The following is a 27,624-nucleotide window of genomic DNA, read 5'->3' on the forward strand; positions in this document are numbered from 1 at the left end:
CCATGATATGCAAGAATGTACAAATGTAGAAATTTAGATACCCCGATTACGGGAAGATGCTCATAACGCTGGACATTTCGGGGGAATCACTGTCATCAGATAAAGGCGCCTCGACTTCTTCCTTGGCCCGCATAACCACTGCCATCGTCGCTGCTAGCATCGGAAATATGGCGACGCCATCCGCTGTTCCTCCGGCCAGGATAGGCGGGGTGAGGAGGAGCCGGGCTGTGACGATCATCGTCATGGGCCTCGGTGGAAGACATAGAGACAACACCCATATCTGATGAACTGGATGAGAGCGATCTTACGCCGAGGATTGCCTCGTCAGGAACGGGTGGGAGAGGACTAGGGTGGCGGTGGGAGGAGAGAAGAGGAGTTGGCGGGAGGAGGGGCGCGAGTGTAAGGGGTTGACGAGGAATTTGAGCGGGTACGGCTGTGAGAAGAGGTCGGGGGTATCTGGTACGCCTCGGGACCTTGCATATGCTCTGGTGAAGCAGCCGCCTGGCGTAATGGAGCGACATAGAAGGGATTTGAGACATTGGTGGTTTGGTTTGAGTATGCGTGTTCGTCTTCGTACTCGGGGAAGGCGGCCGTTGACATGGATGAGACGGATTCATGACGCGAGCGGCTGACGTGAGGAAGATGAGCTTCGCCTTCCGACTCGTTACTTGACCAGCGGTCAAGCTTTTCGCCTAGCGTTTCCGTCGGCTCGAATGAGTTGCGGGAGTCACCTTTCACAAGCCCCAGTCGCTCCTCCTCGGTCGCAGCTCTCATCGAGTCATCGAAGTTCTGCGTCCGGCGCAGAATACCTTTAGGAGGACTCATGGGCCGCTTTGCCGATGAATCACTGCCCGACTTCATGCGGTTGAAGATGCTATTGAAGGAAAACTGACGCTGTGCGGTGTGTGCAGGTGACAAGTGTGCAACCTCACCGTCAGCCCAATGGATCGATCGAGTGGTGTCGCTTCTTTGCCGGCCGTGGCGAGTCTCAGCACCGTGGTATTCAGTATCAGGGTGGCCCTGGTGCCCCATATCTGTCATCCCCATAGATTCGGGAAGATGTTTTTCATCCTGCTCGCGCAATGGAAGCCACTGCTGCGGATTACGAACACTCGGAGTGCGTGACCGCATATCAGACAAATACGACCGGGCGCTTTGCTTGGTGCTTGGACGGCCCTCGTCTTCATCATCAGGGAATCGAGACATGCCGAGAGGAGGGAGCGGTGGGTGCCTCAAGGAGGGCGAGCGTGAAGCCATGGAACGAGCCATGGTTGGTCCTTCTCCAAGGACAGTCTTACGCCGCCGGAGACCGTCCCACTCAATAATCTCATTTTCACCGGGCGGTCTCAAGGTATCCTCGTTTCTGTCGTGGAAGAAGCGCCGGGCTTCCTCTGTTTCCATCGTTCGGCGAGCGGTCGAAATGCGACGGAGAATGGACGCTGCTCCACGGATTGAGTCGGCCTTGGGCTCGGACTCTGGCTCTTCCTGCGTAACCACTTCACGGATCTGATCTAGATCTCCTTTGAATACAGCTGCGTCAGGTACATCCTTAGCAGATTTGGATAGCTGCAGCAGGACGACACCAGAACAGATCTGCAGGAATCCCATGATGACTGTAGCAATCTGGATACCTGTACCTTTGAAACCGCGGAAGAGAACAGCAGAGGTGATAATTGTAGCACTCGTGAAAAAGACATAGTAGGTCGGTGTAACTAAGGCGGCATTGAAAAGGTTGAGTGCTTTCTGTAGAAGGTTAGCATTGATTCTCGACCGATGGCGATGGCAAAAACACATACGTTGAGATAGATGATCTCTGTGAGCAGAGTGCAAATAACAAAAGCTAGAAGAACCCAGAAGAACCACTCCTTATACTGTGGCTCACCGTTGATCCAGGCAAGGATGGCCGAGCCTAGACCCTGGGTGCAAACCACACTCAAACCACCAACCATACTGCAGATGCTGATATAGACGAACATGCTTTTCTTTCCGTAACGAGGGCCAACCCAGAGCGCCGTGAAGGCTGCACCGACAAGAATGACACCCGTGTATGACAGAAAGCCCGGTGAAATCGCAAAGTGCTGCATTTCCTGGATATCGCTGACGGAAGATTGTTCGGGCGCATTCATAGCGATGACTATCGAGCCGATGATACAAGAAAAACAGCCGACCTTTCCCACGAAACTGAGTCTTTCCTTCAGAAAAATCGCAGACAATATAGTGGTTATAACGACCGATAGGGCACCGAGGGGGGTAACGAGGATAGCGTCGACAAATGCGTAAGCAACGAAGTTGCAGATCTCTCCGATGATCATAAGAGTCATGCCGCTCCACCACCAAACGTTTCTGAGGTAGCCATACCCCTCGCCCGCCTCTTCATTGTATTTGACATTTGCCTTGAGCAAGCCGATCTTTTTCAAGACGAAGGAGACACCGATGAAAACGCCCGAGGAAACAGCAAGAGCAATACCAATCGCTTTGTAGACGGGCGGCCGACCGTTAGAATCGCCTCGAGCGATTATGTCGCTCGCTTCCGATAAAGCGAAATGAGAATCCATGACGAGGTATGTGCCGAAGAGGAGAAAAGACCACACTGGCCAGCAGTGGGAGGAGAGGGACGAGGGTAGGGCGGAGTCGTCCGAAGACGGACCTTGGGCGATAACCTGAGACACTTATTCCAGGCCACCTTGTAAAGCGTTTCGCTAGTCGCTGAAAGGCCGAGGGGCCACACAAATCCAATCAAGCTCAGGTTACAGCTGCAAAGGGACTCGACCGAGACTGGAATGTGGCTATGCAGGTAGCGCTATCGGGTGGAAATGTTCTGGAATCTGACCACGAGGTTCGGACCGCGGGGAAAGTCGAGGGTTCTACAAAGGGTTTGTCGGATGTTTTAAGAGGATCTGAGGTGTTAAGAAAAGGGAGAATCATGAAACAGGCCAGACCTCAAAAAGAGACCGGAGAATAAGAATAGGAGAATAGGAGAACCAAAATACAAGAGGCTGGGGGGACGGTGGGGAATCGATAAGACCCAGATTCGACGGGCGCGAGTGGGGCGCACCCTGTCTTCACTGCCCGTGGGCCCCATAGTTAATCTATATTAATCTGTACTTTAGTGGGCTCGAGTCGTGCTTTTGCTCTCGAACACTTTGACACTGCAGCGATCCATGGCCCCGCTAGTTCAGGGGAATTTACGGAGTATTCGTCATACGCCTCCTCGTTGCTCCTGAGAGTCTCTATAAGGGGGGGATATCTTCTCCCTTTGGGTGAATAGCACGGCCGCTAGGTTCACTTCCTGTTTCTTCCCTGATTAGTAGTACGTAAAGGGGTCGGTTCAAGTTCCGGCCCTGTGACGGGCTGCCACTCCACTTCTGCCGTTTCTATGGATCGGGTTGTTGATCATACTCGTTTCGAATTCGCGATTATATTCTCGTGACTGTGTAGTATACAGCGTCTCATAAAGAAAGTCATCAGTCATTACCACTTGAGAACTGCTATCGGAAAATCTCAAAGCAAAATTCCCCTAAGAGACCCTGATGACGCCGAGACACCGATTCCATTGAATCTCAGATAGGTCCTTTCCATCTCACTTTTCGAATGAAGGGTATCCAGGAGAAAAAGAAGTAAACCAAGGAGACAGAAATGACAAAAAGACAAAAAAAAAAAAGAATACAATTGAGCCCCGAAAATGTCACAAAAAGCACAGCTTGGCGACTACCGCACATGGTAGCTTGGCTTACGCTGCCGATTGACGACGGGAGGAGCCTCGTCAATAGGGTACGGGGGTCGTGCTTGGGCGTTGGAGCCCCCCGGCGAAGCATGTGAAAACAGTGGCGCAGGCATGGAGATACCGGAACTCTCGTCTTCTTGAGCTGGGTAGGGAATAGGGGTCTTGGGGGGAATAGGGGGTGGAGCAGTATTATGCAGGAATGGCTCAGATGCGTGTGGAGAATTCAGGGTGTACGCGTTTTCATAACCCGAGTAAGCGCCTGAAGTATCACTGCTAGGATACCCCGCTGAAGAGCCGTTTTGAGGGGCAAGGTGCGCGGGGAGGGCATCGGTGCTTGGCATTACAGCTGGAGCAGGTGATGACGCCTGGGCAGACGAATGAGGGTAGTATTCAACGGGCTCGGCGGGGAGCTCCACTGCGAAAGAGTTTGAGGGAGGCGGCACCGAGAAGTTCGGAGAAGAATGGCTTGGGTGAGCGGACTGTGGGTGAGCTGATTGAGGTACCTGCTGCTCAGGCTCCCCGACGGACTGGCCCAGCGTGATCTCCTCCCGCTCGAGATCAAATGACAGATCATCCCGGTCACCACCGGCAGCCGTATGCTCAGCCAATCGCTTGTGCATGCGGTTGATCTTGGCAAATTTAACACCCGCATCTAGAATCATCTTCTTGACCTCGGGCTTGGCGAGATACTGTCGTGTATTGGTGCTGATATCTGCGAGGCGGTTCCACTCGTTCATGCCGAATTCACCCACACCAACCTCGACGTTCAGGCGATAGTAGTTGTCTTTACTAACGTTGCGCTGGGGCAGGTATTCCTGGAGCATTCGTAGGTGAATGTTCTCACAGCCCTCGATTTTCGAGATAAGTCGTCGTCGAGCCTCCGCGAACGTGCCAAATGCATCTCCGACGAAATCCTCCCACCACTCATGCTGCCGGTTGTTCGTTCCAGGAGGGCGTCGACCTGTTCCAATACTGACGAATACTCCGATCTCCCGTCCTGGCCACTCATTCTGAACAGCTTCATCGAGGATTTGAGGGGAGGGGTTGTATGTGCCCGGGCCTTCGTCAATAAAAACATGCTGGCCAATCTGGATAGGCTTGAAGGCGAGGCCAGTAGCAGCTGTAGCACGGCCAGCCTGCCAAATAGTGCAATCAAACTCCGGCGGAGGCTCTCGGCGGGAATCGTAGGAACGCAGGAGTACAGCAGACCCGTTGCGCGGAGTTCCCTTATATAGAGCAGTCACGGCGCTGTGTTATACGTTAGCGGCTGTAAAATCGAACCAGGAATTACATGACTTACGTCTTGGTTCTACCCTCTCGGTTGTCGTACAATAAGGCATCCGGGTTGCCCCAACGAAGTCCGTTCAAAAACGTAGAGCCGCGGTTGTTTGTGGGATTTTGAGAATAGGAAGCACCGGATGTGCTGAAACTCCCCCGGCTGACAGAGCGCTGAGGAACTGAATTGGGGCTGTAAGGGAGACTGGCAATTGACGAACGGGGATTATTGCTGTTCGAGACATCATTTCCTTCCGTCTCGAACACGGTATGCTCACGAACACACTCGCGAATGGCCTCTTCTAATTTCGAGGCCTTGAACAGAGTGGAACGATATGGAATACCCGCAATGGTCTTGTCTGTCTCAAAAACCTTGCGAGTCATCCGAACGTAGACTTCCTTGCATGTCTCTAGATCCAGTCGGAGACGTCCCAGCATGATAGCAATCAGACCGCCGGTGCCGGTACCCGCGATGAGGTCGAAGTGGTCGCATGGCTTCGGGATCTGGTCGCGGCGCGGGGGTTTGCCTTCGCATTCAACGTAGGTGCGGTACATGAGTTCCTGCAGGATAATGAGCATGGAATAGCCGCGGACACCGCCTCCGTCTGCGCCAAAGGTCAGTTACGGTCTCAGATGCGGGGGAGAGGAATTCTTGCAACTTACCTAGCGAGAGCACCCGCAGTGGCGGACCCTTGGTGGTATCCTTGCGACGCAGATTGACCGCATCCATGGTGACGCCGGTGCAGAGTTGTAGTAATCAGAAAACCGGACCGAGTTGCTTTTTTTGGCGTTCGTTTTGTTGGCCGCAGCCTACCCGCGGCGGGGTTAAGATTGGCCTTATGCACCGAAGTCGCGGGAGAGTTGGCGCCTGACCGGTTGGTGCAGAGCGTGAGAGAAGACGGCGTGACACGAGTACCACGAGTTGTAGGTGGATGTGTGACAGGAGGAAGAAGTCGGATTTCCAGGCAGCGGCAATTAGAGGGGCGAGGCTTGGAAACGAGACCCGCCAAGGATCAAAAAAGGGCCTGAAGGGCTCCGGAAGTTGACGGCTCGTATGTCACAGAAACTCTAAGAGCAGAAAGAATGACAGACAGAGACGCATATGCATGAACTGTGTTGATTTTCCAAAAATAATAATACTCTTGGGCACAATAACCACGGTTCAGGTGATTTGTGGCGGTGCATCTGAGACTGATGTAATGGTGTGGCGGTGGGGCACTGGAGAAACTAAGTGTTCCCCATTTTTTTCTAGAATGTTGAGGCACGATGTGGAATCAAGTTGGGCAGAATACAGTCATGCGCTAAGCCAATCGGGGATACCGTCTCAGCTGCTTCTTGTCTGATCATTATGTACCTTTTCCGGTGACAAATTCTTCTTACTGGCTCAAGCATCTCGCCTGACCGAACAGAGCCCACACACTCTCGTCCTGATGTCATCCTCGCTGCTCATGGGGTTTCTAATTGGTTAGACCAGGCCAATCTAATAGACCAATATTAGCCAATGTGACCCAAGTTAGACTCGCTGTAAACTCACCAACAGTGGTGCGCTCTTTGCCCTGTGCTCCAATCTCAATCGGGTCTCCAACTCGAATAGGTTTGTCTTCCCCAGTCCATTTCAAGAACGAATACCGGCCAAATACAGGGCTATACTTCGCGCCCCGATCCACTCTTCGGTCTTTCATCAGTCTCTTCAGTACCATACCAGAGTCTTCCTCGCTCATCTTCCCCGTGGTATAGTTCACATTCAGGCTTGGACACCGTACACAGTTCCCAGTCAATAGCAACCGGGCCTTGTTCGGGCCAATAACTAGTTCCGTCCAGAAATCCTCTTCGAAGGCTTCCTCAGCACCCGAGACAACTATATTCGGTCGGAATTTAGTAGGATCCATCTGGTGTCCATCCGGCAGCCGGGCTGAGACATTATCCACAGAAGCCTGCGAAATCACCAAATACGGCGCACAGTCTGCGAATGTGATGCGCGTACGCCGAGGCTTCACGAACAGCCTATATGTGAGCAACACCCAGCTTGTAAGAACGACAACCGCGCCAGCAGCGGCCATTCCAGGTGACATATGAGCCTTCCCGGGCACGCTGTAAGGAGTGCTCACGGCACACGCGAAGAAATAAGCCTCGACCAGGAGGAGTAGATTGGCTTTATTATTTATGCTGCTAAGGGCTTCCACCCATACCCTCCACCGGGGGATTTTGTTGCGCTTCTCGGGGGCCAGGGTCCCGAGGACTCCTGTCTATTCTCACCCAGGTAGGCCAGGACGACTGGATAGCCGAAGCATTCGCTGAACCACTTATTGTACGTGGGTCCCATGTCGTATCCTGTTGTTGAACTCGAGTACATGGAGATTGTGAGTTTCTTGAAATGTTTCTCTTTCATTACTTTGAATGGTAAAAGAGGGACCTCCAGTTGCCTGGATTCTCTGGGTCGATCATCTGAAGCATCTTGGGGGGATGGAGGGTTGTACGTGATCGTGATTTTCCCACTGTCGGTCTCAGACTCGGGCAAGTCTACGGCCGTCAGAAAGAGGCTCATCTCGGGCATTTTCCCGACTTGCATGTTCTTGAACGACAGCTGAGAGCCATCCTTTTCATCTTCGACCTTGAGGAGTATGAATCGGCGGTCATATCGTAGGCCTTCTGCTGTCAAAAAGCCTGACTCTAGAGATGTCGGCCGAAGAGACTTGATCGGATAGATGTACAGCTGCGGATTGGTCAGCGCCTATAGCCTCGCAAGAAGGGAATGCATTACCTGAGTCACTTTCATTGTTACGAAGAAGGTCTTTTCTTTGAAGTCTAGAGCCGACAGAATGGCGAAGAGAGGGGTTGATAAGCCGCATCGCACTTGGGGCCGAGGCCGGATCCGAGCACACGGGACTTTTTAACTACGTCAGGACATACTGGATCTTCAAAATTTACCCTAACGATTTTTGGCTTCTCGAAAGTCCAAATTCCAAGTCTTATCAGTCATATTCGTATTGAACCGTAGCGGGGAAAAAAAGGGAAAAGAAAATGTACAGTAGAAAAAGGAAATGAAAAAAAAATGCAAAAATGAAAAATGAAATGTCTACTCCTTAGCCCATGGGAGGCTGAAAGTGCCAACCCAGTCTTCCACTTCTTGCCGGAGGAGCACAAGCTCGGATACCTCCTCACCCTCGCCCAAGAACTCAAAGAATGCCTTGAGGGTTCCTGGGTTCTTCGCACCCTTGGCTTGGGCCTGCTCACGAGCAGCCTTGTCGAGCTTCTGGGTCAGGGTGACAGCACGGTCAACAATGTCAGCAACACGGCGGAAGTCCTCTGGTTGGAAGCCACGCGAGGTCATGGCTGGGGTTCCCAGGCGCAGACCACCGGGCTTCAAGGCGGACTTGTCACCGGGCACGGTGTTCTTGTTGCTAGCAACGCCACACAGCTCTAGGACACGCTCAACACGAGCACCATCTACGCCACGGTTCTTCAGGTCCACCAAGACCAGGTGGTTGTCAGTACCACCGGAAACGATGTTATAGCCGAGTCCACCGTTGCTAGTTGACTCACCCAGGCGTTCGGCGAGCGCCTGCGCATTGGCCAGAACAACATTCTGGTATTCCTTGAATTCCGAGGACTGAGCCTGCTTGAGTGCCACGGCCAGCGCGGTAATGGTGTGGTTGTGGGGTCCTCCCTGGTGACCGGGGAAAACAGAGGCATTAATGGGGTTCTCGAGGTCATACAGCACTGGATTGCCCTTCTTATCAGTGCTGCGAACACCCTTCCGGTAGAAGATCATGGCACCACGGGGGCCACGCAAAGACTTGTGAGTAGTGGTGGTTACAATGTCAGAGTATGGGAATGGAGAGGGCATCACATCGGCAGCCACCAGACCAGAGATGTGAGCCATGTCAGTCAGCAGATAAGCTCCCACGGAGTCCGCAATCGCGCGCATGCGAGGGTAGTCAATCCGACGGCTGTAGGCAGAAGCACCGGCCACAATCAGCTTGGGGCGGTACAGCTTTGCCTGCTTCTCGAGTCCATCATAATCAATCAATCCGGTGGACTCGTCCAACTGGTATGGCAGAGTTTCGAAGTACTTTGAGATAGCAGAAATCTTCTTGGTAGGAGTCTGGTATCCGTGGGACAAGTGACCGCCGTGGGGCAGATCGAGACCCATTAATCGGTCGTGGGTGTTCAGGACGGCGGAGTAGGCGTAGAGGTTGGCAGGTGATCCGGAGAGAGCTATTATGGTGTTAGCAGATTCCTTGGCCTGTGCTTGAGTCGTTTGATATCAAGGTGGCACCATACGCTGCACATTCACACCCCACTCCTCGGGGTTCAATCGGAAGGTTTCGAGAGCACGCTGTTGGCACAAACGCTCAGATGCATCAATGTGCTCGTTTCCTCCATAGTAACGGGCACCGGGGTAACCCTCGGAGTACTTGTCTGGTTCTCAATTAGATCGGTATCTAGAGGGGCTCGGACATAGCTACTTACTCTGCATCACACTGCCAAGGGCATCGAGAACTGCTTGTGAGGTGAAGTTCTCAGATGGAATCAGGTTAATGAAGTGCTGCTGGCGTTTTTTCTCCTAACGTGGATGTTAGCATCTGATCATAAGTTGAGTACAAGTTCCGGCTCTGGTTGAGGTACCTTCTGCAAGATGGTGTATACAGCGGGATCCGAATCTTGGAGAGAAGACGCGAGAAGCTGGAGAGAGCGTCAGTATTGCAACCTGAGCTCTTCGATAATCCATTGAGTGTCAAATACCTTGTGTTGCGCATCCCGGCTGGATGAAGCAGCTCCCCGCACGAGTGGGCTGGGTCGGGAGACGAAGGCACGAGGAGAAACACCCAAGGCCGGGCGGACACTGCCCAGAGAGAGGCGCGCAAGGCGCCCGCAGTGAGAAAGAGACATTACGACGAGGAGTTAAGCGGAGGGGTGAATTCGTCTCGATAGGAAAGCCTGTAGCTTTATATTGCGGAGTATCGGTCGCAGCTTCTCCGTTGCCCGCGGAAAGCGGAAAACTGCACTAGACCCGTTCGGGCTGACCGCCTCGGAGGCCTTTTGTTGCTCGGCAAATTCTGTCATCTTCCCTTCTTCACACAACTAAATCCAAGATGAAGAAACGGCGTCCTTATCTGCATCAGCACTCGTCGGTGACGGCCTGGACCCTCGGGCTCGGGCTGTTGCTGGACGGGCACTGCTGAAAGGTCCCACGCCCCATCACCATCCATGAAGGGATCAATTTGCATCGGATTGGAGTTGTTGTGTATGTTCGGAGCTACCGCCATTGACAGTCTGGAGGTTATCACAAGAGGTTTTGGCCTTATCGTACCATAGGACCGAGTTGCATTGGATCATTGGTGGAGCAATACTTGCCTAGTTGCATGTGCTCGCACAGCTGCAATGCGAGTGTGTGACACTGGGACTGGTTGCGCAGAGTTGGGTCAACCCGAGAACCAAGCGTACCATCAGTCTTTGACTTAGCTACCCTTGAATTGATCTACTCCATACAAGCAAGTGCAGGGAAAAGCAACATTGCCTCATGAATTTCTCCAACTCCACTCGATTGTGAACAGGTCCCGTGTCCGGTTCAAAGTAGCCTATACCGTGTAGTTCGTAGCATTCTGTGTAGCTAGCAGGGGGGTTTCTCAACACTTCTAGCTGGAAGCAGTATCCGAGCCATTACCATCACGGCATATCAGCGAAGACTTTCCATGAAATGTGGAAATCTTCTTGGTGTGGTTGACCGCGTCTCCTACGCGAGCTAGGGGTTTGAAAACGCTTGGTCCATGCTAGCCGCTGTGGGCTTAAAATGTTAACTGCGATGAAGAGTATTCAGCGTCAATGGCATGAAACCGAAACATACTATGACCGGAGATCTTCCGTAAACTAACGGGTTATGTCTAATCAAGCCCTGATGAGATGCATGTTGCATGTCCCTTTCTACTAGCGGTGTGAGTTTCTTGGATTTCAAGATGAAGGTTACTGCCTAATAATGAGGTACTGAAGCACACGGGTCGAGTTACAGCGTCGAGTTAAAGCTTGAGCAGTCGATTTTTCTTCAACATCATTCTTATACCATATAAACTGATCAACTTGCGCAATCCATCTCGATTGTCCGGAGATTACGTGTATTGAAAGGAAGGGCAGGTTCCCCTCCTGAGAATGGAGATGACGGCAAACGATGGCGCGGGGTGCGTAGAGAGCAAATCAGATGTTCATAGGTTAGGGATATCTCTCTATGATGCGAAATAACTAGCCATCGACCGAGAGCGAGTCCTGAAGGGAACAGATGCCGCACGTGCAGCCTCAGTAGCTCGGGCGCAAATCTCCCGTGATGAAAAGCCGACCAAAGGCAAGTGGATTTCATGACTTCATTTCAAGGTTGTTATGATCGCTGACGTCGAGATAGCCATGTGAGATTGAGCTCTATAGCAACCAATGGCTCCCTTGCTTGTCTCACAATCCCCCGCATATGCACCGTCCGATCATCTTTGAATCTCTTCTCATTTGTCATTTCCCAGTGCATACAGATCCTTCATAACCTCTGGGCAGGATCCAATCAGCAAGGCCTTTGCCGGGGCATCCTCGATCGGGACCCACTTGAGCTGGGCGCTAGGTAAGACGAATTTGCAAAGGGCGGCATCGCTCGGGAGCGGGCCAAACCAGACCACGACGTTGGTTTGGCTCATGTTTGACCAATACAAGGTGATACCCCCTGATCTATGAGTTGAACCATGCTATTCTTGACTCTCATATGGGAGTCGAGCTACCGGTACTCCCCTAAAGATGATCGAAATTCTCCCTTGGCGTGCTATTCTGGTCTTCATGATCATCCGGCCTAGACTTCGCTCGACCAAACCTAGATCGCGCGTACAACGGTATTGGGCTCTCCGAAGAGGGAAGGGATCCTCCGGGCCACCCTCCCATTCAGGCTTGGAGCGGTTTGAAGGAGTTTGGGGGACATGCGTGTTCGAACCACGTCCCCGATGGCTGATTTCCCAGGATTGGCCCTCGATTGTGGCTATCCCCTGCAGGAACTACATCATGTCCCTCCAAAAGGCGCCGTACCTGCGCCTCATCGCCGGCCGACTCAATCAAATCGACGGCAAGTTTAATTTCCCAGCTAATGCCACGCGCAGACTTCCCCCTTTTTCACTTTTCGCCCTTCTTCACGCCACTAGCGCACGGGTACCTGAAGTCAACCGTGGGCTCCCCCTTATAATTAACCCGTCTCGCCCAGAAACTCCCCTTTCCCCAAGTCCACACTCTCTTGCCTTACCAACCCCGGTTCTTACACCGATTACACTCTTTTTTTTGATCACACTCTTTATCAAGACTTCCTGTGTCGTACTTCACCTCGAGCTTTTTTGCCCTCCGAAATCTTCCATACATTCAAAATGCGTTTCTCTCTCGCTGCTGTTGCTTTCGCCGTTGGCGCCGTTGCCTCCCAGGCTGTCACTGAAACCCTCACTGACTACACCACCTACTGCCCTGAGGCTACTACTATCTCCTACGGTAGCCACACCTACAGCATCTCTACCGTACGTTATATATATCCCAAATGCCGACTCGTGATCGACATTCTTCGCATATTTTACCCGAACTATAGATCTGACATCTATCTCTACAGCCCGGCCACATTACTCTGACAAACGGCCCTTACACTGTCACTCGTCCTCTGATCACCCAGACCGTGACCCAGTGCAACAAGTGGTAAGTTTGCAGTCTACTTCTAATTCTGTCGCATGCCACTTTCGATCGGCATGATCAACATGGAGATCAACATGCGACTAGCCTCGCCCTACCATCGAATATCAATCTAACATATCTCTAGCTCTTCCTCTACTCCCATTCCCACTACTCCTGTCTCCATCCCCGTCTCTATCCCCGCCGGCTCCGCCACCTCCACCCCTCTGATTCCCAGCGGTGCCGGTCCCACCGGTGTGCCCCCTGCCGCCTCGTCGCAGCCCGCCTTCAACGCGGGTGCCGTCAATGCTGCTACTGGCGCCGGTGCCGGTCTGGCCGCTGTCTTCGGTGTCGCCGCTCTCTTGCTGTAAGCTTAAGCATTGATTTTATTCCCTTCAAGAGAACGAAATATATGCACAGCGGGGCTTGAGCGTAGCGTGACGATGGACTGTCGGTGAGCATTGGCCGCTTGCAATAGCCTAATTCGTCTGCTGTACGAGGTGGTTGTCAGGAGCCCGTGCTCGCCGGATGCCAGGCGTTGGGACGGATGGGTCTTTATTTTATTCCCATTCTCTTCTTTTATTATTATTGAGGTTATATGTCTTGTCTATATTTATTAGATAATACATAATTGGCCCGTTCGGCTTTCTGTATGTTTGATTTCCTTTCTGCTTTTGCAAGATATTTGATATAACGTTTCCTAAATTCAACTTGAACGATTCCAATCTCCACGTTACCCCCCCCCCCAAAAGGATTCTAGAGTGTCGGGTGTTTAGTAGTGTATAATTGGCTTTTCTGACGCTACTATTTGCTTCTATTCAAGTCCCAAGTTGCTCAACCTTGAGCTCTCGGGCTGCTGCCAAGTGCCGCATGCCAGTAGATCGTAACATAAACCCGAAGACATCGCAATCTTGCGAATCCATATTGCTGGTACTTCTACTAGTATTAAAACTTGCTCAATTGCTAACTAAGGATTTTCTGCCGTTCCTCTTCTGCGCCTTAAACTTGAAGGAAACCTTGAAAACCCTAAAGATTATGTCCGTTGCAGACGTCCAGTTCAAAACAATCCTGTGGAACAACAATCTAGTTTCAACCCAGTCTCGCCTCAACCTCGGAATCCATATCTACCAATCATGCCAACAGCTTACACGCTATAGATGGCCCCCAATTTCGAGGTTTTGATCCAACGTGGGAATCAAAGCTTCGCCTTCGTCTTCGCCTTCGCTTCGAAGTACTCCTTAACCCTCCCTCTTGCAACCTCCACCACCGCGGCGTCCTCAACAGTAGGCGGGACGTTGACGGGTTTTTCAAAGTTGCCTTGCGTCCCATTCTCCAGGAGTTCTCGCAAAACCCGGCGCAGAGTCTTTCCGCTCCGGGTCTTGGGAATCATCCCTCGGCCCTGGATAATACCGCCTAATGTGGCGATGGCGCCTATTTGCTCACGCACCAGGGTGTTGACCTCTTTTGTCAGCTCGGGCGGAGCTGTTGCTGGGAGCGCCCCCTCTGCATTGTTGTCTGCGTCGGCTTTCAATTGGATAAACGCAAAGGGTAGGTGGCCCTTTAATGAGTCGGGGATACCGACGACGCTGGCCTCACTGATTGATGGATGTGAGAGTATGGTCTGCTCGATTTGGCCTGTGATATGGTTAGCCTGGACTCCTTCGCCTTTGCCTTTCTGGCTCCGTCGGAAGTCTCTCGACTATCACCGGAGAACTACATACCAGTGCTGAACCGATGAGCCGCTACATTTATCACATCGTCCGATCTCGACATGATATGCACGTATCCATCCTCATCAATCAACCCGGCATCTCCTGTATCCAACCATCGCCCATTAAACCTCTTCAGATATCCACGGTAGAACCTCTCCTCATCCTCGAAAAGAGTAGTAAAAGCAGTCGGTGCCAGCGGCGCCGCCATGACAATATTTCCCATCGTACCTCTGGGGACTTCCACCCCTTCATCGTCAACAATCCTCACGTCAAAACCCGGCATAGGCAGACCAGCGGAGCCCGGCCGGATGGCAAGAGGAGCAACACCTTCTCCCCCAAGGCCAGGAACTGCCGCCCCCGCATTCACCGCAACCCCGGAGATCGGAGACCCGGACTCAGACGACCACCAATTATCCACCACCAGCGCCCCCTTCGCCGCATACTCCGCCAGCAACTCCTGGTATTCACGCACAATGCTCGGCTCACTGCGTTCCCCGGCCAAAAACAGCGCCCGCAGACTCTTCAACCCTCCACGCCGCGCCACCTCCCGAAACAACACATTCCCGCCATCTTCCTTCCGGATAGCCCGCAGCGCCGTCGGCGCCGTAAAGAGCACATTCACGGCATTCTTCTCGACAACTCTCCAGAACGCACCCGCGTCCGGCGTTCCCACCGGCTTCCCCTCGTACAACACCGTCGTCGCCCCAACTAGCAGCGGCGCGTAAAGGATATACGAGTGCCCAACCACCCACCCGATATCCGACGCGCAGAACATCACATCGCCCGGTCCCTTGATCCCGAACAGGGAGCGAATAGACAATTCCAACCCCACCGCATGGCCCCCGGCCTCCCGCACCACGCCCTTCGGCAACCCGGTCGTCCCGCTCGTATAGATGATATACAGCGGGTGCGCACTCGCAACTGGCACAGCCGCCGCCCTGATCCCGCGCGCCCGCGCGCTTTTCACAAGCCGCTGCCACGGCCGCTGCCCGCTTAGCCGGTCAGGGTGGTGCCAGCGCAGCTGGTCGCGCTGCCAGATGATGGTCTTGAGGGGCTTGAAGGTTGAGGCGGCGATTGCGCCTTCGACGAGTGGCCTGTACGCGATTGCGCCCTTGGTGCCTTCGATGCCGCAGGAAGCGGTCATTATGGCTTTGGGGCGGGCAGCCTCGATGCGTTGCGCGAGGGAGGTTGCTGCGAAGCCGCCGAATACGGCGGAGTGGATGGCGCCCAGGCGGGTTATTGCGAGGGCTGCGATGAGTGCGGCTGGGATCATGGGCACTGCAGTTGAGGGTTAGCTTTGGGGTGGTTTGGAAAGCTCGGGGATTTCTGGTTGTAATTGGGAGGGAAGGGGGGAAAAAGGGTTGGACATACTGTAGATAATCACTACGTCGCCTTTGCGGACGCCCTCCTCTTGCAGTACGCCGGCGAGCACTTCGACTTCATCGAGGAGCTGTTGGTATGTGTACTTTTCGGTTGTGTTGGTGACGGGCGATTCCCAGACGATGGCTACGTCCGAGCCGCGGCCGGCTAGGACATGGCGGTCTACACAATTGTAGGTAGTGGAGAGCTCGCCACCTGGGAACCAAGACCAGTGCTCGTGCTCAACGCCGCTGGGCAGCGTCTTACGGCGACGGGTTAGGGCTTTATAGGGTTTGCGGTGCCAGTGGATGCGGGCTGCAGGGTCAGCCCAGAACGCCTCAGGATCCCGCAGGGAGAGATTAAGCGCCTCGAGCTGGGGATGCAAAGGTGGAGACATGGTTTACAGAACCAAAGGATAGGAATAAGCTAGACCAGACGGGAATTGGTTCGTTCACGGCAGATTGGGGCGGAAGCATTACGCGGAGGTTCGAGCCAAAAGTTATAGGATACAATCTGATGCCGGGGTTACGGAGCGAGATGGTATCCGAGGTCGAAGCACAAGCTCCTCCGTAAGTGCGATTGGTGGAGAGAAGCTTTGAGATGCAGATGCACCGCCAGTTCGGGGGTCTGCAGAAGATCCCAAAGAACTGAAAATGCGGGGGAAGGCCTTACCCGAGAAAGTCCGTGCTTTTCCCCGCAGTGCCGGACGTCTCTGGACAGGGAGGCTTTTCCCAGCTGGTGGAAACCCTAAAGCTACTAGGACGAACAAAAAAGGAGGCTGAACGGATCTCGTATTCTTGCTACGGAATCTTCCGGGGGGACACCTATCTCCTTCTCCGTTAGGGACAAGAAGATACGGGGTACGTGCGCAGGAGACGCGTGGCAATAAGTTGTAAGCATTTCCCAAGCTCAGATGGGTACTTGCTATGGAGGCAAGATTAAATTGAAGAGGTCTGTAATTGTCTATAATTATATACGTGCAATGGCTGATAGAGATTGGAGGCAGGAAAAGAGGGATAAAAGAAGAGGTGATAAAGATAATAAACAAGCTCAGTCGTAGGGTATCATATCGAAATGCCTGCTAATGCGCGACTGCGATCTTCTGGCTTCATCGCCGGGGTAGAATTTTTTGTGGCGTGGAACGCTCCAATACAATGCAAGATCAGCTCGATTACCAGTCGTCGGCGATCCCCAGGATGACCCTGCGTGCTCTTCTCCCCTCCCCCTCCCTAGCGGGTACGGTTCCGAGACACCGCAAACCAGACTGGCAAAAAGATTACCCAGTGGATCCTACAGCCCCCAATGGCGGGATCGCCGCCCACTTGATGGGCTCATTGCGAGAGCTGGACGAAGCGAGTAGTGGAGGAGACCTGAGAATGGAGGTGCCTCCATTCAATTGAGCTGAAGAGAGGGAAGAAGACGGCGAGTGAGAGGAAGAGGCCACCGACGCCAAACAAAGGTCGTAACCCAAAAAGCGAGAAAGAGGAAGAAAAAGGATCATAGAAAAAGCCACCCTCCAGATGCACCCGAGACCAGATAGGAAAATAAGAAGAAGATAGACCGTAAGATCGAAATAGGCATAAGTTTCCTCCACACACACACACACAGAGAGAGAGAGAGAGACAGAGAGAGAGAGAGAGGGAGGGAGAGGGAGAGGAAGATGGAAAGGAAGGGAGAGAGAGTTGAATAAGAGATTTCGGTGCGTCCTCGTGGGCCCGCTCACAGGAGGACACACTGAAGGCGGCTGCGATGCCGCGACCGATCAGGGCGGAAGGACTTGGGATATTCGGGTCCTGCATCGCGGTCGCGGAGACCCAGCCCGGTCGGCCTGCGGTCTTGGCCACGACCACCACTTTGCTGTTGGCGCTGTTGGCGAAGCATGCGAACGACATCGTAGAAGGCTTTCTCAACATTGATACAGTTCTTGGCGGAGGCCTCCACAAACTCACAGCCGAGCTCCTTGGCGAGAGCCTGTCCCTCTTGCGCGGAGACAGCACGTTCGACAGCCTTGTCGCTCTTATTGCCGACCAGCATCACGGGGACAGGGCGTGAGGAACCTCCGGCAGAGCCGTGGACGGGGGACCCGAGATAGCTGGGACCGGTAGGGGAGCTCGAGCTTGATGATTCCTTGACCATCTTGATCTGATTATAAAATTTGGTGATGCGCGAGAAGGAGGCGCGCGATGTGATGCTGTATACCAGGACGAAGCCCTCGCCATCTCGGATCCACTGGTCGCGTAGTGCAGTGTACTCTTCCTGGCCGGCAGTGTCTAGAACCTCGAGCATACATGATTGAGCATCAATGACGACTTGTTTCCGATAGGAATCCTCAATGGTTGGGTCATATGTTTCGACAAAGTGGTTTAAGCAGAGCTGGAGGGAGCACGCCAAGGTTAGCTACGGTTCCAGCCGAAGATTTCTTTCCATCACAAGAGGTCTACGGGAGCTGCAGGATGACAGCCTTCTTTCCCGCCTTCCCCCCTGGGAGGGGCGAGCTTTGGAACTCACCTGGATGGTCAAGGCAGTTTTTCCGACACCTCCATCACCCAGCACCACCAGCTTGTACAATGTCATTTTCCCGGACATGACGGGCAGGGGGTCGAAAGACGGATGTTTGAGGAGGGGAAGAAAGAGTTCACCAGGAAGGGGGAGGGGCCAGGCGGGGAAGGGGGAAAAGGGAAAATGGTCAAAAAAAAGGTAGGCGATTTGTGCCCACAAAAAACGAGAGCCCCCAATATGACGCAAAGAGGAAAAGAGGGGGTTCGGAAAGTGGCTGGAACTTTACTCTTAAAGTGGAGAGCAGAAGGGAGGGGGGTTCGAGGAAAGAAAAGGAAGTGCCAAAGAGCCAAAAGAGCCAAACTGTCTAAAGGGCGAACGGGAGACCCCTCTTGAAGAGTACGCAGTAGAAATACCCCCAAAACAGGAACCCGAGACGCCCAATACGGGAACCTCGCGCGCGGAAAAACAAATATAATTTTATAATTGTATATTTCTAGCTCGTTTGAAAAGGGATAGAAAATCTGATAGGTAGAGCGGAGGGCCGAATGCCGAATTTCCCCCCAATGGTAAAACAAGGGCAAGGGGGGGGAAGCGTAACCCCCAATGGCTCTGTCTCTCCAGTCTCGGGTACGAGCGAAGTGGGACCGTCATTTGGGAGTATAGAATGGATACTCCGTACTGTCTCGTCCCAATATCCTCTCCCCATGATGATCGGTACTCCTCTCTGTCAATGATCTTCTTGCGGATGGAGACGTGACAGCTTTTACGCGATCATGAGCTTCGGGATACATCCCCCATCCCTTCCCGCAGGGTTTCGTGTCTATTTCCTAGTAGAAGGATTCTGGCTAAGGACGAAGTCCTGCCCCCAATCAGATCAAGCATCGCCCTGTCGCCCTTCCGCTTTCCTCTCGATTCCTCTGCATTCTTAAGAGCTGGGATTAGCCCCAGATCGATCAGCTGCTGCAGGATCCAAAGTCCAGCCAACCCGTCCTATCCCCATCCCATCCATTTCCAAATAAACTTCCCGACCGAATGCCCAAAGCGACAAAGCAGTCAAAATCTGAAAATCCAGTGTATCGGGGATCTTCCAACGCACCAGAGAGTCCGGCCGTAGACTATGCTGCTTTAGCTATAGGTTTTCTGGGCGACATAGGAGGGGAAAAAAAAAAGGCAACATGAAATAAATCGCAAAGTAAATAGGGAACCGCGGAGATACGCCCAGAAGATCTCACGAACCCAGAATCACCTCATTCATAACCAAAAATCTTAGGCCCAGAACCAAACAGACCCAAGGAGCAGCCCCCCTTTGGCAAAATCATGACAGCTGGTGGAGACAAGGGGGCGCTTCCAAGCGAGAAAATCGGATTTTGGAGTTCTACCCTACAGAACGAACGTGTGTTCGACAAGCACGTGGAAAACTAGCTACCGGACTTGGGCCTTATTAACGGCATTACCCACTGCGCCCGGTTTCATATTCGACCTTAGCTGGTCCTTGCACGATGCCGACGTGCAGTACTCCGTATATCAACTCTAATAGACCTAGCCAGCATGGCCGTGGGTTTCGTACCGGTTCACCCGCCCCTCGATCAAGGTGTCTCAGGGGAATTCCATGTGTATGCACATCTTCATCGTCTTGGGTCCCCATCTGGGGGGCCATGCCCACCTGACCGATTCCCCTCTTCTGTCTTGCTCGCCCCTTAATCCACTTCAGCTCCCCTTCCCCGTAGGTGTTGTTGACCGACTGTGGTGAAGGAACCATGTGGAGAGACCGCTTGCCCCAATTTAGTGGCCAGGAATCGCCCCGGGCTTCAGTCGGAGCCAGAAAGCATCCACCCAGCGGTACGGCGCGTGTAGTCCCGCCTGATAGATCGACCCTAGGCTTGCCCTGCTGGATGGCTCGGTGGAGCTAAGGTCTCAAGTTGGAGACTTTGCTCCCAGGTAAGAGGACAAGGCCCCATGAGGACGGTTCTAGGACGATCGCTGCAGCTTATCCCATCGACCTTTCTCCGTGGGAAGAGGAGCCCTAATCTCTTGTGGCCGTGCGCCGATAATGGATGGGGTTTTTTATCTTCGCGCTCAACCGAGTAATGGATTCTCTCCGCCGGAACGTTGGTCCCGTGGCCCGCGACCGAAGGCTTGGGATGCACCGTCGATGTTTCTTTTGCGCAAAAAGCCCAAGAAACACCAAGAATCGAAGACCTACGCGAATTCCTTAAAGACCTTCGTTCTTGGGACTAGTTCTCGCGCCTAGAAACGCCGGATGACGATAGCGTCTCCCTTCTTTGCTTTTGGGGGAATTTTTATTTCTTTTTTTTTTTTCGCTAATGATTCGAACCGGTGCTTCCTCTTCCCACTCTAATCCCAGCCAAGTATAGTTCCTCATGTAGCCTCGCCGCTCCTAGTACGGCTCAAAGATTATGATTACAACTCCTGGAGCCTGCTACTGCGACGACTTGACCCATAACGTAGCGATGTGCAACATCACTAACAGCTTTCGCCCCTTTTTTTTGTCCAGATCATCCTCCCTGTTACGTTCGTGTACCCCAACCCCTTGGTTTCCCATCTCTCGGTTACTCGTCGAATTATCCGAAAAATTTCCGACGCGAAAAGGACGGGATAGCTATAGGCCTGGGGAAACACGGGAAACATTACCGACAGCCCCATAATTAATAACAACCCTATTTCCTGGTTATTGACTTACCACATCCATCCAACCGACAGGGGTCGGATCCTCCCGTTACCTTAGGAAGCGGCCATGAAGCGGCACCTGCTATATGGCGGGATCAGGCTGGGGGGACTGGGGTAACGAAAGAGGACCTTAAATTGGAGACGGCTCTCAAAACGGTCCGCTATGGTCTCGCCGTGGCCTGCACGGTCAACGGACCATGGATTGGGACGCCCTTTTAGTGTTACTACTCTAGCTTGTCTCTTTAGCTCCTGGCCTAATCGGGTCAAGCCCAGACCCGGGCCTGACAGGTGGACGTACGCTAAATAGCTGCTTGATCTATGATGTAGTTCTCCGGGCACCTCATGACCGGTGGCGGTTCGACCATGCACCCCTCTGAAAGACGGATATTCCCCGTCGATCGGCAGGCACAGATCCGGCGTCATGGCGCTGGGTGGACTATCTCGAAATAGGGTATTGCCTGGGCACAGTCTTGTCATTTCTCCTTTTTCTTTTTTTCTTTGGTGGTCTTGCCCGAGGGGCTAGATCCCACCTCCCCCGTCGGGCAAGAAATGTCTGTTTTTACCGATTAAACCGAGCATAAGCACTATCCAGGGATGTTGTGGATTCGGCTCGACCTCCCCTGTTGGAAACATCAACACTATTCACGACTCTTGAGATATTTGCAGGCTGTGTTGGGCCCGTCCGGCTGGGTCTTTCGAAGGATCATGCTTGCGCCTACTTGCTGCGGTTCCAAGAGGTTAATGTGGCAATGGCCTTCTTCTCGACGACATCAAGCTGTCTTTCTGAAACGAAGGTTATTTTATTAGTTCCAACGGGCAAGAATAGGCTCGGCAGGTCAATTCCATATGCTACACGTATGCAGTAGTAGTTTCAAGGGGTTAGTGCGGGCTCACTGTATGCGGAGGTTACCAGACCGCTCCGTTTGGTCGGATGGGATGGGTGGGTAATGGTAGGCTGCTACTGTCTCGATTTGATTCAGACTTGATTGCTTTTTCCTAAAATCCGGGACCGAGATACATGGTCACAGCGTGGCGTCTGACTGTGCCACATAGCTAGCTTGGTTAAGATATATCCGCGATAACCGGAATAGAGTTGCCTAGCGATAGCTTGTATCAGTTCTGTCTATTCTAGCTTGTCCCCAGAAAAGAAGCATCGATCACTGCTCTTCGAGATCCTCTAGAAAACCTTTAACTGTCCGCACAAGAATGCGTCGTGGCTCCGCCTGGTCAGGATCACTTAGCTGATGCGAAGCATTGGGAATAACCAAACTGCGCCTATCCCAGAAAGAGCTCCCATCGGCATCAATAGCCTTCGCCCACCGCTCTATCAAAGCCTGCTTATTAACCTCCGGTGGCACAGACTGATCCCTCCCAGAATACAACACCAGAAGCTTCTGCCTCAGAAGACCCCTCACGCCCACCATTCCAAACGTCTCCGCCAGCCGGCCGTCACTCAAATCCGAACTAAACAGATCATCTTCAGTCGGATGCCCGGGGCTATCTGGACTAATTAGGCTCAGAAACCGACGGCTACTAACCGGCGTCGTAGTCGAGTACCCGATACGCGCGGTTACAGACAGCGGGACGACGGTATCGACCTCGTCCTCGAAGGTGCGGCCGCGTGCCGCCGCAACAGCCCTTTCGTAGAGTTCGCGCATCTGCACCGGCGAGTCCCGATCCGTCCCGTTGGAAATCTCTTGCAGAATGCCCTCGCGATCCGACACGGGTGCCTGCATGATGGCCCCTTCAATGGGCGGCCGGGTGACGGGCGTCCAGTCGCGGTCGAGTATTGGGTGTGCAGACCGGGGGTTTGGGCAGTGCAGGTAATGGAGAACGTCTTGGCTGCCTGTGGAGGAGCCCATGAGAACTATCTTGCTGGGCCCGTAATGTGGCTCTTTGTACTCGCGGATGTACTGTACGCACCGGGCTATTTCGTCGATGTCGGCGCCCAGTCGGCCCATGCCCCAGCCATTGTAGGAGCAGCTCAGGACTAGGTTGATGAGGGTCCATTGTGTGTCTTCCAGGCCCGCGACTAAGTCACTGGTATATTCGACTGTGCCGAGTCCGTCGCTCAGCCCGCCGATGAAGATTATGCTGTGGGGTTTTTGGCGGGAGCCGCGGGTGTATTCAAATGCGGTCAATCTGGAGGTCTGGATGCGCTTTAGGTAAGAATGGCCAATTGGGTATGCCTACAGCAGTGTGATATACTTACTATGTGATGGAGGACACCTGGCTCTCCCTGAGTCAGGGAGCTGGAAGATTTTATCTGCATGGTGCTGTGGATCAAGAAGATTGTCTAGAATGGTGCGTCAGATCAGATAAGCCTGGCGTATCAGATAAGCGGGAAGCCACGTACCTACCTTGGAAGACCAAATGTATGAAGCCCAGTTCAGGGATGTAAATTTAGACCTTTGGGTGAGATGGGTTAACCCTGATGGCCGCAGACTTGTGATATCTCCGTACACCATTCCCCTGAAATACGTCGCCTGTGGTCCATCTTGATGTTTCGCTGACGAATCCGGTTTATGCTTCTCCAGCGGCGCAGTTAAGCTCAAATGTCCGAATTAATTTAATGTTCATTCTCGACATGAATGCGAGTTACTATAGATCACAAGAATCTCCAGGGCTTCCTTGCTGAATTTATGTAAGGTCTTTTGACGCCAACTCACACTAATGGCCGGAATGCTTTAAGATTCCTGCCGTTAGAAGCAGTGAATGGTATCGGGATGAGGGCTCCAGGGCTCCAGGCTTCACCACATACGATTAGTCATAGCAAGTGACACTAACTAGTTACCTAGGTACCTAGGTACCCAGGTGTGGTGTCTTACTCGCAATGAGAACTTCAAGTACCTCAGAACTTACTACAGGACATCCTGAACGACTGGTATAATGTGGGCGACCGGTTTCAAGTTTCCTACAATCATGGTCTAGCGTCCCAGATACCATTAATACTCCCTCAGATATTGCATCTCATGCTGGAATTACTTTTAAATTAGGAGGATCCAAAAACCGACGTAGACTTATATCCTAGTAATTCAGGCGACAGGTGGTATTTCAAGAATTCATGATTCTGTTGCGAGTGAGACAGACTCGAAGCAATCAGTCTTCTTCTGCCCATGGCTAATACTGGTACTAGTATTAGCACATCTACGATGCGGAGCACGTTATCATGGGGCTAGAAAAAAGGATGTGTATTCAATCCATCAACTTGTACCCTTAAGCAGAGCTTTAAAGTGGTAAAATATCAGGAACTGGACCGGCAGGAACGATTACATGCTTAAGGCCTAGCCTCTTCGCAATAGCATGAGCGTAACCAAATTTATACTGCAGACTGTCAATACTAGTAAAAGGGAATATGCTTTGAAGAACATTGAGGTCTCAACTCACCTGGTTAAAATATGTTGTCTGCTTGAATGCTCCTCTCGTCTTATCAGACTGATCGTAGTAGAGATTGCGATACCATCGGTCGATGAGCGGGTAATCATATCTGATCATCCTGAGATTGCATTTGAAGATCGTATGGTATGCCACATCAAATCGAGTGACCGTAGGATAGAGACGAATGTCCGCCTCAGTGACGCTCTCGCCAAACAGAAAAGGCTGGTGCTCTGGTTGACTCAGGTGCATCTCAACCCGATCGAGCGCTTCGAATAACGGGTGAATATTAGACTCATAAGCTTCCTGGCTAGACGAGAACCCGACCTTATACACGCCATTATTAATCTGGGAGTAAACCCAGTCGTTCATAGCGTCGATTCCTTCACGGAGATGCTCTGGATAAAATCCACCGCCCGGTTGATTCACCTCACGCAAGGCTTCCGGCAGAAACTCATCGAACTCGCTGTATAGCATGCGAATGATCTCGCTGCTCTCGTTGTTGACGATCGTCTCCTTCTTTTTTTTCCCATAGGGTAGGTACGGTGTATCGTCCCTCGTACTGAGGATCTGCCTTGAAGTAGAGGTCTCTGAGGTACTTGAAGCCATAGATAGGGTCCTTTTCAGCAGATCCCTCTCTGCCAGAGAAGAACCATCCGTTGGGTCCAAGTTCTGGGTCCAATACCGCTTTCTGGATAATGCCTTCCAGGCCCTTCATTGTTAGTACGAGGTTGGCACGGTGCGCCCAGGGACACCCGTAGTTCAGGTACAGAACATAGCGGTCCTTTTCGGCGGGGAATTCAGCCGCAGGATCTCGCGAGATCCAGGACCGGAAGGCCGAATCCTTTCGCCGAAAGTGGCCATCAGAGTCGGCGAATTTGAATGTTTCATTGATCTACCAAGTTAGAACACTGAGGGACGCAGCGTCGGGGGCATTCGTGTTGCTGCAGGCATACCTTCTCAGTCATATTCGGGTACTATGACGTTATGCGGGTTGCTAGGCGTGCAAGAGGGGTGGTGTGATGCCTCACGGTCAGATTGTCGATTTCATTTATGCGATCTTATACCGGATTGCCCCGCTCCAGAGCTCCAGATCTTCACGGCTTTAGCGGAATAGCTTATTAATTGCTCGGGTTCAACTTGGTTAAATAATTACCATCCATGGATCGCGATGTGTCGCTCGATCGCATGATCGCATCATCACCAAGCAGATGAACTACTGTCTAGGCCATTTCGTGTAAACACTCAAGGAAACTATTTCATTGAATATCAACCATCAACCCGTAGTCTCCGGGCCACTTCCAGGAGGCCTCCGTCGTTGAGCCCAACCCAGATATCGACAAATCCATCCTTCTTACTCTGCTCGATCTGCTCTGGAGTGAATGCCTCCTCTTCCTCTCGCTCAATATAGACCGTCGTATGAAACCCACATTCTTTGGCAGCCTTAAGATCGTATAGGTGGGCCGCAACCATGCCGCACTGAGATGGCTCAAGACCGACAATGCCTGCGGCGCCCTTATAAACCTTGGGATTGGGCTTATAGGCACCGAACTCTTCCGAGCTGGTAAGTCGAGTAAATGGCAATGACCCGAAGCTCGCAAGATCCTTTAGCAGAGATAAATTTCCGTTCGACAGTGTCGAGGTGATAAACTTTTTATTCAGCTGAACCAAGCCCTCAGAGCTATCTGCCCATGGATGCAGACGATGCCATGTGAACGCCAGCTCCCACAGCTCTTTATCATCGAATAAGCCGCTGATTCCCCGCTTCTTCAGAAGACCCTGAAGCGCATTGTAGTGGTGTTGGTCCACCGAGACGAACTCATCTTTCGATGGATCAAATGTAGATGTAAAAGTGCCATATGATTTGCGCCATTCAGCCGCAAACTTTTGCCAGTCTGACGAGGTCAAAGCCTCAGCACGCTGGCGCACATCTGCGGGGATAGTCTTGGTTTGATCATTGAGGGCTTTTTGCGTCGCTCTTGCGAGTTCCTCTGACACAGACGCGCGCCACTCGACGAGAGTACCAAATGTATCGAAGAATAGAGCCTTGAGAGGTTGCTCGGACATAGCGGAGATTTCAATCTACCGACGGCTTTGGGGATGGTGGAATTCTATGATACAAGATTCTCAAGTCGCCTCTGCTGGATCATGTATCATTCTTAAATCGAAGCACTCGCATCTGTGGTCGGGCCGAGGTGCGGGGCTGAGTCACCGCAAGGCGCGCTGCCTGTTCTGAACGGCAATTGGATCAGGCTAATTGTTCATCCTTCGAAGTTGATACATCTGGACGTTATTGATGCTGAGTTAGACGTGTGTGAACTGGCGAAGGGAGCTCTTGGATACAATCACTTGCTCATAATCTCGCTGCGGCGATGAGCACGGGCAAGAGGTTCCTCGCTTGCTTGATAGATCAGATAAGGAGCAGAAGGTTTCAAAGGTTACCAGAGACCTTCCTGAAAGTTAAAATATGGCTAGAAGAGAATACTGGTACTCTGATAAGTACGCAATGCTCCTACTACTGACTGAAGCTGTGCAGGGGAAGAATGCTTGCGTGTGGCAGGTCAGCATACTTCACCCTTGAACACCAACACCTGGGCTTTCCGCTCTTCTGGACTCCACAAACTCTTCGACCTCATGTACTCTACGTCTGACACTGCTATCTCCACATATGCGCCTCCGAGTCCCGAACACCGCATTAGCGCAGCTGTCAATCAAAGACGGTCACACAGGCCAACGGCCCGTGTATGCATCAACGTTCTCTGGTGGGTCGCCATGGGTCCCAGAATTGGTTGGAGACTATTTCTCTAATGGCCGTTGGCGTCGTCCTAGCAGATGGGATCTCGTGTCACGCGTAATGATTCATTCGCTAGTCTCGACCGAAACCGCACGTGAAATCAAGTCGTTGTTAATTATTTCGGGCACCGTTGATTGGTTCTCCGATCATTTTCGAATTATGCGCGTTCAACGTCCAACGCAACCGTGGCATGGGACGATTGCTTGCCCACCACCTAAACCGAAATAACTGGCGCCTGTGGAAAATCATTCGGGCGAGAAATGCCCGATTAAGTCTTTGCGGCCGAAAAAAAAAAGAAAAAGGGACGGGGAACCAGTAGTGCCGCTTTTCGAGCTTTGTGGGGACCTCGGATGGATCTGGTGGACTCTGTAACCAATGCTCCGGTTTTGCTTCCCCCTTTTCTCGACTCATGATGGGGCCTCTCCATTGGGCGAACAAAGAAAGGCGATGAAGGCGTTACATTGCCACACGGGGTCCAGCTCGGCGCCCGCGCAACAACTCATATGCAGGGTCAATACCGAAATCTG

The 27,624-nt window shown here is 52.4% G+C and overlaps 13 protein-coding genes across 13 annotated transcripts; 1 reads left to right on the top strand and 12 right to left on the bottom strand.

Moving 5' to 3' along the window:
- Window positions 1–46: 46 nt before the first annotated feature.
- On the bottom strand, window positions 47–244 carry N7468_005683 (uncharacterized protein; the record flags this gene model as incomplete). Its single annotated transcript, XM_058474979.1, has 1 exon — window positions 47–244. One exon carries the CDS (start codon window positions 242–244, stop codon window positions 47–49), a length of 198 nt encoding a protein of 65 aa, XP_058330719.1.
- Window positions 245–345: 101 nt separating this feature from the next.
- N7468_005684 (DUF803 domain membrane protein) lies at window positions 346–2,555 on the bottom strand (the record flags this gene model as incomplete). The annotated part of the gene is made up of 2 exons (XM_058474980.1): window positions 346–1,743; window positions 1,797–2,555. The coding sequence occupies 2 exons, from the start codon at window positions 2,553–2,555 to the stop codon at window positions 346–348; spliced, it is 2,157 nt and encodes a 718-aa protein (XP_058330720.1).
- Window positions 2,556–3,708: 1,153 nt separating this feature from the next.
- N7468_005685 (putative Patatin-like serine hydrolase) lies at window positions 3,709–5,729 on the bottom strand (the record flags this gene model as incomplete). The annotated part of the gene is made up of 3 exons (XM_058474981.1): window positions 3,709–4,972; window positions 5,025–5,604; window positions 5,663–5,729. The coding sequence occupies 3 exons, from the start codon at window positions 5,727–5,729 to the stop codon at window positions 3,709–3,711; spliced, it is 1,911 nt and encodes a 636-aa protein (XP_058330721.1).
- A 727-nt stretch (window positions 5,730–6,456) lies between these two features.
- Window positions 6,457–7,775, bottom strand: N7468_005686 (MOSC domain protein; the record flags this gene model as incomplete). The annotated part of the gene is made up of 4 exons (XM_058474982.1): window positions 6,457–6,479; window positions 6,534–7,090; window positions 7,189–7,712; window positions 7,761–7,775. 4 exons carry the CDS (start codon window positions 7,773–7,775, stop codon window positions 6,457–6,459), a joined length of 1,119 nt encoding a protein of 372 aa, XP_058330722.1.
- Window positions 7,776–8,075: 300 nt separating this feature from the next.
- Window positions 8,076–9,892, bottom strand: N7468_005687 (serine hydroxymethyltransferase; the record flags this gene model as incomplete). Its single annotated transcript, XM_058474983.1, has 5 exons — window positions 8,076–9,217; window positions 9,284–9,421; window positions 9,473–9,566; window positions 9,629–9,685; window positions 9,746–9,892. The coding sequence occupies 5 exons, from the start codon at window positions 9,890–9,892 to the stop codon at window positions 8,076–8,078; spliced, it is 1,578 nt and encodes a 525-aa protein (XP_058330723.1).
- Window positions 9,893–11,487: 1,595 nt separating this feature from the next.
- On the bottom strand, window positions 11,488–11,673 carry N7468_005688 (uncharacterized protein; the record flags this gene model as incomplete). Its single annotated transcript, XM_058474984.1, has 1 exon — window positions 11,488–11,673. One exon carries the CDS (start codon window positions 11,671–11,673, stop codon window positions 11,488–11,490), a length of 186 nt encoding a protein of 61 aa, XP_058330724.1.
- Window positions 11,674–12,381: 708 nt separating this feature from the next.
- Window positions 12,382–13,041, top strand: N7468_005689 (putative GPI anchored protein; the record flags this gene model as incomplete). Its single annotated transcript, XM_058474985.1, has 3 exons — window positions 12,382–12,525; window positions 12,615–12,697; window positions 12,819–13,041. 3 exons carry the CDS (start codon window positions 12,382–12,384, stop codon window positions 13,039–13,041), a joined length of 450 nt encoding a protein of 149 aa, XP_058330725.1.
- An 824-nt stretch (window positions 13,042–13,865) lies between these two features.
- Window positions 13,866–16,138, bottom strand: N7468_005690 (putative acyl-CoA synthetase; the record flags this gene model as incomplete). The annotated part of the gene is made up of 3 exons (XM_058474986.1): window positions 13,866–14,305; window positions 14,392–15,660; window positions 15,754–16,138. 3 exons carry the CDS (start codon window positions 16,136–16,138, stop codon window positions 13,866–13,868), a joined length of 2,094 nt encoding a protein of 697 aa, XP_058330726.1.
- A 1,322-nt stretch (window positions 16,139–17,460) lies between these two features.
- Window positions 17,461–18,327, bottom strand: rasB (Ras small monomeric GTPase RasB; the record flags this gene model as incomplete). The annotated part of the gene is made up of 2 exons (XM_058474987.1): window positions 17,461–18,114; window positions 18,250–18,327. The coding sequence occupies 2 exons, from the start codon at window positions 18,325–18,327 to the stop codon at window positions 17,461–17,463; spliced, it is 732 nt and encodes a 243-aa protein (XP_058330727.1).
- A 2,655-nt stretch (window positions 18,328–20,982) lies between these two features.
- N7468_005692 (uncharacterized protein) lies at window positions 20,983–21,351 on the bottom strand (the record flags this gene model as incomplete). Its single annotated transcript, XM_058474988.1, has 1 exon — window positions 20,983–21,351. The coding sequence occupies one exon, from the start codon at window positions 21,349–21,351 to the stop codon at window positions 20,983–20,985; it is 369 nt and encodes a 122-aa protein (XP_058330728.1).
- A 734-nt stretch (window positions 21,352–22,085) lies between these two features.
- N7468_005693 (uncharacterized protein) lies at window positions 22,086–23,200 on the bottom strand (the record flags this gene model as incomplete). The annotated part of the gene is made up of 2 exons (XM_058474989.1): window positions 22,086–23,078; window positions 23,141–23,200. 2 exons carry the CDS (start codon window positions 23,198–23,200, stop codon window positions 22,086–22,088), a joined length of 1,053 nt encoding a protein of 350 aa, XP_058330729.1.
- A 956-nt stretch (window positions 23,201–24,156) lies between these two features.
- On the bottom strand, window positions 24,157–25,271 carry N7468_005694 (uncharacterized protein; the record flags this gene model as incomplete). Its single annotated transcript, XM_058474990.1, has 4 exons — window positions 24,157–24,252; window positions 24,316–24,822; window positions 24,848–25,198; window positions 25,260–25,271. The coding sequence occupies 4 exons, from the start codon at window positions 25,269–25,271 to the stop codon at window positions 24,157–24,159; spliced, it is 966 nt and encodes a 321-aa protein (XP_058330730.1).
- A 301-nt stretch (window positions 25,272–25,572) lies between these two features.
- N7468_005695 (haloacid dehalogenase, type II) lies at window positions 25,573–26,370 on the bottom strand (the record flags this gene model as incomplete). The annotated part of the gene is made up of 1 exon (XM_058474991.1): window positions 25,573–26,370. One exon carries the CDS (start codon window positions 26,368–26,370, stop codon window positions 25,573–25,575), a length of 798 nt encoding a protein of 265 aa, XP_058330731.1.
- Window positions 26,371–27,624: the final 1,254 nt, after the last annotated feature.

The sequence above is a fragment of the Penicillium chermesinum genome (assembly GCF_028974085.1).
Source record: "Penicillium chermesinum strain IBT 19713 chromosome Unknown utg000004l:1.0-3345178.0:1.0-3348027.0, whole genome shotgun sequence".
In the NCBI taxonomy this organism is placed as follows: Eukaryota; Fungi; Ascomycota; class Eurotiomycetes; order Eurotiales; family Aspergillaceae; genus Penicillium; species Penicillium chermesinum.